The 9578-nt window shown below is 33.4% G+C and overlaps 1 protein-coding gene across 2 annotated transcripts; it reads right to left on the reverse strand.

The window, feature by feature from the left end:
- Positions 1-307: 307 nt before the first annotated feature.
- LOC127704534 (glutathione S-transferase A-like) lies at positions 308-7716 on the reverse strand. Of its 2 annotated transcripts, XM_052208626.1 has the most exons (6): positions 7421-7713; positions 6829-6894; positions 6045-6125; positions 4488-4568; positions 3233-3301; positions 308-837 (listed from the first exon to the last, which is right to left on the reverse strand). In XM_052208626.1, exons 1-6 carry the CDS (start codon positions 7670-7672, stop codon positions 619-621), a joined length of 768 nt encoding a protein of 255 aa, XP_052064586.1. In that variant the 5' UTR covers positions 7673-7713; the 3' UTR covers positions 308-618. The 2 variants fall into 2 exon arrangements, with proteins under 2 accessions (XP_052064586.1, XP_052064587.1); XM_052208627.1 differs by lacking the exon at positions 6829-6894 and having other exon boundaries at positions 7421-7716.
- Between the last annotated feature and the right edge of the window lie 1862 nt (positions 7717-9578).

A 9578-nucleotide genomic window follows, 5' to 3' on the forward strand; every position in this document is an offset into this window, starting at 1 on the left:
AGTTTGAACACAACACACTTTATATTTGACCACTACATTATGAGTTTTTCTCATTGTTATTGTGACCTGTAATTGCTTACATCCACGTCATTGGGTTCGTGGTAGATAGATGTCTCATCGGCAATCATACTATTCCTTCAAAACTTATGTATTTTTTTCGAAAGCGTAAACAATATTGTGCCAGCTAGTGAGATAAACTATGTTGCTTATGATGTGGAAAATCCGTTGTGAGTCACATTCGATGAACTTTTGTATGTAGTCTTTATTGTGCATTTTCAAACTACAATGTAAATAGTCCAATAAACGATCATGAATAAATGTTTTATTGCATTTATCTATGTTAATAAAATTACAAACTAGAAGAGTTGCAACTTATCATAGTAATATATTGATACACAAACAGGTTTATATGTTATTTTACTGATTCCAAGATTACATTAACTAGTTATGTCCTTTTACAGTTAATGTTGAAAAAAAGAGCTGCTTTAATCGAACATAGGCGTATGGTTATGGACTACAAATGAACATGTGTCCAAAAATACCTATTGTTTTTCATTTTTGTCTGTAACAACGATTTATTCTAAATGGTGTCAGACACCTCAAAATGATCCACCTAGTTCACATCTTCCCAGTAAGTGGTTTGAACGACCCTGGAGATTCCTTCCAGTGGGGCGGCCATGTAGCTTTAATACTAGGACGAGAGCTGAGTCTCTCATAATACGACTTAATTTTGGGAAAACTGTTGAGATTCAGTCCCAGGCGAACACCAAATCCAATAAAAGGAAAAAAATATACATCAGCCATCGTGAAGTCAGGACCTGTGAGATAAGCGCCAGTCTGTAAATAATTAGAATATAATGCGTTAAATCATTATGTAAATTTATGTATATTTGTGTTCTGCTTACTGGAGAAAAAACATTGTATGTAGGTCGGTAAAATATTCTTATTTTTGGAAATATTTTAAAAAGGCTTAAGAGTGAAATTTTCTGGACTTGTCAATATAACGTTTGTGTGTGAAAATGAGTCATTGCTATTTTACAAAACTGACTATAACTTCTCTTAAAATTGTTCTTTCGTGGTCGAAAACCACATGCAGCCCATCCAAATTAGGTGACCTTTGGTTGGCTTAATGTTTTCATTGTTTCTATATCCGTTAACTACTGGCCAAAATGACGGAAGTGATTAGATTTCCTCTCCAGTTTCAGTATATAAGTTTAAATTCTCCCTCATAAATTCGTCCGAATTTAAAACATTTCTAGTCTATCTACATGGCTAAATAAGAGGCAAGTCAAAATGTAGGCATGGTTTTCTCGCAACATTTAATAAAGATAATAAAAACATTACAAATATCTCTAAACAAACACACATCTAGCTATTCTACACTACATCATTATAATATAATGCAAATAATATACTATGCAGAACGTGTTGTACTTAGAAGTTAATGTGAGCACCTCGATACATACTATACAAGTATCGGACTTATATATGACTATAGAACCCCACCCGTAATACCGCCTTGGAAATGCCCGTGCGGTACTAACCAAAGACTTATATTTAGATAATAATCAAACTAGCTCTACAAACTAGTTCTACAAACTTGTTCCACAATAACTAAAGATAGAAATAGATAAAAGAAAATCCAAATATAACGGAATAGAAATAAACAAATATAATGTGTTGCAATTTCAGAGAAATGCACCAATGTAGTGTTATTGATAAAACATCTCTTTTCATCCCGGCGCCCTCGGTTACATCTTGAACTTGCAGTGAGATGTCGGTGTTTTCTGTTGAAGGTCTCGCTGTGACTTTCAGATGAAAAAAAGCAAAATATTAGGATTCCTTCATGAAGTAAATACAGTTTCGAACTATATCCATTCTTTTTCATGATTATTAAAAACAACAAGTTTAATAATTTCATGCGTCCGAAGCGCTTTTCTGGATTTATCTTCATCAGGAACGCTCAATGCCAAACATTTGAAATCCGAGGGATGTAGAAGTACCGAAACAGTTGACGAGCTATATAACAAAAATACCTAAAATAAGTAGCCAAATTCATCTAAGATCAACTTTGCCTGAGGGAGTTGAAACCTTAGTTTCTTTATAATTTCAAAATTTATAAACGGACAATTTTAGAAAAGTTTGTTATAAATCATGTCAGTACCGAAGTACTGACTACTGAGCTGATGATACCCTCGGGGACTGATATTCCACCAGCAGAGGTATCGACCCAGTGATGTAAAAAATTGAAAACAACACGTTTAATAATGTCATGCGTCCGAAGCGCTTTTCTGGATTTACCTTCATCAGGAACGCTCAATGCCAAACATTTGAAATCCGAGGGATGTATAAGTACCGAAACAGTTGAAGAGCTATATGACAAAAATACCTAAAACAAATAGCCAAATTCATCTAAGGTCAACTTTGCCTGAGAGAGTTGAAACCTTAGTTTCTTTATAATTTCAAAATTTATAAAGGGACAATTTTAGAGACGTTTGTTATAAATCATGTCAGTACCGAAGTACTGACTACTGAGCTGATGATACCCTCGGGGACTGATAGTCCACCAGCAGAGGCATCGACCAAGGGATTGTAAAAAATTGAAAACAACACGTTTAATAATTTCATGCGTCCGAAGCGCTTTTCTGGATTTACCTTCATCAGGAACGCTCAATGCCAAACATTTGAAATCCGAGGGATGTATAAGTACCGAAATAGTTGAAGAGCTATATGACAAAAATACCTAAAACAAATAGCCAAATTCATCTAAGGTCAACTTTGCCTGAGGGAGTTGAAACCTTAGTTTCTTTATAATTTCAAAATTTATAAACGGACAATTTTAGAAAAGTTTGTTATAAATCATGTCAGTACCGAAGTACTGACTACTGAGCTGATGATACCCTCGGGGACTGATAGTCCACCAACAGAGGTATCGACCCAGTGATGTAAAAAATTGAAAACAACACGTTTAATAATTTCATGCGTCCGAAGCGCTTTTTATAACAGATAAACGACTGTAATACAAGAGAGAGGTTTAGTGAGCTATCAAACCTGGTTTAATCCACCATTTTCTATATAAGGAAATGCCTGTAACCAGACAGGAATGTGATAGTTGTTTTCCATTCGTTTGATGTGTTTGACCTTTTGATTTTGCCACTTGGTTATAAAGGACTTTCCGTTTTGATTTTTTTCTTGGAGTTCGGTATTTTTTTTTTATTTTAGTTTTTATTACCTGTCCCAAGTAATCATTCCAGCGATTGAGTTCGTCTTTCAGTGTCTGTGTCTTTCTTGCAAGAGTATCCTGTAAACATATTCATCGGTGATGAGGAACTTTTTTTTGTAATGATTATGTAATTATTATCTTGTGCAGTGTAAATATTGTCATTTATTTTTGGCTGTATTATATCGTGTATCTAATTATTTCCATTGTTCAGGCAACGGTGTTTTTCTTTCGAGATAGTGATTGACTTATTAGTATCTTACTTTCTTTATATAATTTTATTCCGGTCCCATCTTTAGTTTTGTCTCGACTGCAAAAAATGAACGTAGGACGTGAATAAAACGTACGATCTTCGAATCATTTGCAGGAATGTCATTTATACTGTTGACTTTTAAATCCTTTGCTTGAAAACTTTGTGAACCATGTATTTTATGAATGATTTTATCTTCTTAAACATATGAACTTTGTTTGATAATAAATGTCTGTAAAAGTTTCAGTTGAATTTATTATCATCACCTTTTAAATCTGTATAATCACATGCCTATCACCGTATAATGACCTCTTTATGTCTTGCTCACCCTTTTAAATCTCTGTAAGATTTATTCTGTATAGACACATGCCTATCACCGTATAATGACCTCTATATGTCCTGCTCACCCTTTTAAATCTCTGTAAGATTTATTCTGTATAGACACATGCCTATCATCGTATAATGACCTCTTTATGTCTTGCTCACCCTTTTAAATCTCTGTAAGATTTATACTGTATAGACACATGCCTATCACCGTATAATGACCTCTATATGTCTTGCTCACCCTTTTAAATCTCTGTAAGATTTATTCTGTATAGACACATGGCTATCACCGTATAATGACCTCTATATGTCCTGCTCACCCTTTTAAATCTCTGTAAGATTTATTCTGTATAGACACATGCCTATCACCGTATAATGACCTCTATATGTCTTGCTCATCCTTTTAAATCTCTGTAAGATTTATTCTGTATAGACACATGCCTATCACCGTATAATGACCTCTATATGTCCTGCTCACCCTTTTAAATCTCTGTAAGATTTATTCTGTATAGACACATGCCTATCACCGTATAATGACCTCTATATGTCCTGCTCACCCTTTTAAATCTCTGTAAGATTTATTCTGTATAGACACATGCCTATCACCTAATGATGACCTCTATATGTCCTGCTCCCCCTTTTAAATCTCTGTAAGATTTATTCTGTATAGACCCAATTCTTAGTATGACTTACCGGATTCATATCTTCTTCTTTCGTCTCCATAAATTCATAGAGATAATCCAACAACATTTTATGCATTAAGTTAGCCACAGCCTAGAATTAAATCAACAATACTCTCGTAAATGAATGACGGGTATAAAAATGAAACATTGATCGATGTTACAGATTTAATTGAAATGTTTTGATGATGATTGATCTTACAAAAATAATAATAAAATCATCACAAATAGAGTTTTCTGCATTTTGAATGTTATTCATGTTTTATTTTCATTATCATTTGCAAATATCCTGACAACTGTTGTTCCAATATTTAGTACACCTTTTTTTTCTAACTGCATGATTTCGAACACCCCCTCCAATATAGAATAAGCAGTTGTGCCATTAGTGCACGATACACCTTTTTGTTTTGCTTTTTGAAATTGTGCAATAATCATAAATCCTAGTTCCAAGTGTACTAGAACTAATCTGATGGTGACAGTCAATAAACCCTGGAGAATAAATCAAAAGATACCTTACTATAACCAATTCCAATAATTGTGTAAAGTTTTAAATATTAAGTTTATCCAAGAATTTTCAAGTTAGTGTACAACATGTAAAAATTAACTAAAATATGACAATTAAAGTCCAGCAACTCTTGAACGAATAACAAGGAAGGTTTCAAAATAAAAAAAGTTTCTTATAGTAAATTTAAATAACAGCTCAAAGTTTTGAGTGAATCAATCTAAGTATGCTAGTTAAGCTCCCTTTACTTTAGAACGACAAAGTAAAAACAAATTCAAAATCGAAAAGGAGCTTTTTTTAATCATTCCCATTAACAGCGTACAGTTTTAGGTAAATTCATCCAATCAAACTTGAGTTAGTGTGCGACATGTGATAAATTGCTCTAAATTTTATAGTTAAGGTCCTGTAACTCTGGAACGTCGAACCAAACAAAAATTCAAATCAATAGTGAGCTGTCTTCTATCAATCCTATTGTTGTGTTAAAATTTCCTGAGAACTGTGAGCTGTTGTATGAAGAGTTAACATACGGATGGACAGAGGGACAACGGTATACCATATTATCTCCATGACGTGTGTATAAAAAGGAGGTGTTGAATGAGACATCTATCCACCAAAGTTCAATTGATTTGGATTTAAGCATTTATGGGTAAACATAATTAAACAATGGGCATTGTATTGTCAGCTATAAAATGTTCAGATATGACAAAAATATAAAACAATTCAAACGAATCAGACGAATCAAAACTGTTTCCTACCGTTAATTGTCGTTTCAATTACATCATTCTGAATTAAAGGGCTGTACCGCGTTAACAGCCGTGTTTTTTATCTAATATTTACAGATTTAACAAGAATTATGCCTAATGTATTGTAAACATACACAATACATTTTATGTTTAACTCGAGAATTGTTATATTTGGTAAATACCGGGCAAACATGTACAAATAAAATATTTCATTAATAAATATATGTTGATGATCGAGTTGTTATAAACAAATTGTATTGTAGTTACTGACATCGTTTATGAGCAACAATCGTTACTGGTATTATAGTAAAAATAAAATACTGACCTCATTCATCCTTTGTAGAACAAGCGCCCTCTGTTTTGTACCAGATGGTATGAGTTGTGTCCCTTTATCTTTATAAGTACTCTGTAGATATACACATCAAGAATAACCATGGTAATGACTTGAAGAAAAATATATTAATATATGGCATTTTACATATCTATCGGATTATCACTCGATTCCTCGACCTATGTCTGACGCTCGACTAGAGCCTCTGTCTGAAATGAGAACCTGTGGTGGATCATGGAAAAATCCATACATTTATCTGTTGATCATGTACTTCCAATTCAAGAACGCACCCAGGCTGATAACTCATATCAGTACATCCAGGTGAAGTGAGTCTGTCCTGGGCACGTGGAGTCCGTGTAGTCCGTCTGTGTGAAGTTCGTCCGTCCACGTAAACCAGACTGAGTCCGTGCGTTTGAACGATACATTAAGTGCGAGGGTTTTATATCGAATCAAGGTCGTTAAAAAAAAACATCACCAATAAACATAATTTAAATATTATTTCTTATTGATAAAATGTCCTACTTTGATTGATCGTTGTTTAATTTACGTCCAGTGGCAAATATTTCATGCATGTTCAGGACCAGTCCTACTTTGATAATTTCCAACAGTTTACATGCTAATAATTAAAAACATTGTATTGTATTTAAATGTAGGTTATCATTTTTTTTTTATTCTAAAAACGTATTTTCATTTCATATAAATAATTGTAGACTAGTGGACAAGTTGAATGCATTAAAATGTTAGACCAATAAGACAAAAATTATTAGACCAAACATACCTCAAGATATTCACATATTGCACCAGACTCATTAACGACCACCTCTCCGTCTGTAAACGTCGGTACCTATAATCATGATAATATTACTTACAGACTGAAATACTGAAACAAATATAATACATTGAACAACAAACATCTCCATCGGAAAACGTTGGTTTATAACAAAACCGAAGAAATATTTTTCAGAGCCTATTCCCTTGAACCTATTCCACATGATTTTTTTTTAATTTTGGTGATTGAAGTCGTTAGATAGACAGGAATGCTGCACTCGCGAAAAAATTCACACATATCTTATTTTTTGAATGAATAAAATAACAAATAAAGGCTGAAATTGGAAAATGACTTCAGTAAATTCTCTACACATTTAGATGTATTTTGTCACGTATGGGGGTCCATACATGATGATGTTAGAACCTCGGTTAGAACTTCCGTAATATAATATTTTATAAGATATTAATGTACGATGTACGGTAATTATAGTTTTAAGTTTAAGATAAAGTAGTGCAATTAAATATTGCTTATTGCATAGAACATGTATAAAGTGTCTTCGCAGTGATTATGTGTGTGCTAAATATGAATATAGATCACTTACCTCTCCTCTGGGGTTAAGTTTTAGGACGTCTCCTCCTTTCATTTCATTGTTGTCAAATGAAATTAATTTATTTTTATATCCACTGAATCCTTTCTCCTCCAAAGCAATCATTGCTTTCCAACACGGTACACTACCAGAACCCCAGTACAGAAACATATTCTCAGCCATTGTGTGTCTGTTTTTACGTGACAAAACAGAAGTGTTCAGCGATCGATACGGCAAGATTAGGAAACGTATGGAAATGCGGGACATTGTGTGTGCGGTTAAGATGTAGTACGATTTGATAACAAACGTCTGTTTTTAAAGATATACTATCAAGTTGTTTCATTTCATACTCGCAACCTTATAAATTCTTGTGATTACGATCATTAGTTTATTAAATAATATAGGTTCAAAAGGAATGAGTTAAGTACGAGAGCAAAGGATAAAGAAATTGTGATTTCCAAATTAATCAAATTTCAAATCATTATTCATGATATTCAAATTTGAATTGGACCACGTGAAAAATTATTATAGTCCTATCAAGCTGGGGCATGTTTTTTTTTTATAATTGCTAGATTCTTAATTTCTTGTAAATTTTAAATTATTCAATCAATATAATTTGTTTCAGAAGGGCGGTGAATAAAGTTTAGGAAGAGTGGGTGGTATCAAGAGGCAAAGATTTTTTTTCCACAGGAAAAAAAAATACCAACCCCTCCCCCACCACAACCACACAAAGACACATCCACACATTCTCTCAAAAAACACATAAAAAATGAATGTTAAATGGCGGGAGAGTTGTACTGAAGTTAACATTCTAGTCTGGGATAAAATGGATTATTTATAAGTGGACATTGCACTTTGAACGAGCTTTCCATAACTGCAATTACTCTTAAATCGATAATTTGTGTTTATTGTATTTTTGTTATTTGCTTTTCGTGCTTAGGACCGATTTAATCAGTCATTTCCAACTGATCAGATGTTGTGTTGTTGCATCACTGTCTCATTTTAGAGGACATATGAGCGATCAAAAACTTGTTAAACCCCGCCACATTCTGTATGTACTTCTACCAATCGTGTGGTTCAATGGTTGTCGTAGGTCGACGTCTGTCATATTTTTTTTTTTTTTTTTTTTTTCATTTCTGTTGTTTAATCAGGCCCTGGTCTTCTCTTTGAATTATTTCACATTTTTTCATGCTAGGTCTTTTAAAGTTTGACGGTATAAGTTTTGCTGATTGTCACACATCTTTGCCTTTCATCATGAGCAATCGTTGTGTCATAGGCAATCGTACCAAATGTTTTCATTTACATACAATTCCTAAAACTAACAATTTATAACCTGTATTGCATTCACAACTGACATTTTGAACATTGAAAGAGAGATATACTGATTGATTTATTGTTACTTTACGCACAGTGGCAAATATATTATACATATTCAGGACGAGAACAAATTAACAATTAATACAATAGGTACATGTAGTGCTTAAGGAAGGTGAACTGAGAAGAAGAGTCAGAAATTTTTGTCAGGGTTCTTTAACGTGTAGAGAGCATGGTAATCACCCTACACAAAGCATCTGATGGAAAGATCTCGACAGAACGTTGTCGCGTATTTATAAATGCCGCACAGTCAAACCGATGCCCCACTATAGCAAGGGTTTTTCTATCGCACTAGTGAATTCCACGGATTATGATATCTTGACCCGTGTCAACCCTTAGAGATAGAATGCACACAGCATTACTACTCAGTAATTGTCGAAACAAGATTTACAATGAGTGAGTGATTGGATAGGTGTGAAGTTTACATCCTTACATGTATGTTTTGTCCTGTACATATTGTCTTGTCTTGTGTTAACCATGTTTGTAAAATTGTGAATCTGTATACATCCATATTGAGGAGACCCACACGTAGCCTCTGGCTGTTGGCAATCCTCTTTAAATAAATAAAGAATTAAATTTAGATCTACAAACAAGTCGACATGACCGAAATCTTAAATTGACTTCCTATAGAAGTTGTTGTCTTTAGATAATATTTTTTATTGATTTTTGCCTTTTGGAAAACAATAAAAGATTGAAAGAACTTTAAACAGTAGAAATGATCAACATGAGAGGATCTTCAGAAGAATAATAGATTGAAAGAACTTTAAACAGTAGAAATGATCAACATGAGAGGATCTTC

This window comes from Mytilus californianus, unplaced genomic scaffold, assembly GCF_021869535.1.
Source record: "Mytilus californianus isolate M0D057914Y unplaced genomic scaffold, xbMytCali1.0.p SCAF_6, whole genome shotgun sequence".
NCBI classification, from domain to species: domain Eukaryota; kingdom Metazoa; phylum Mollusca; class Bivalvia; order Mytilida; family Mytilidae; genus Mytilus; species Mytilus californianus.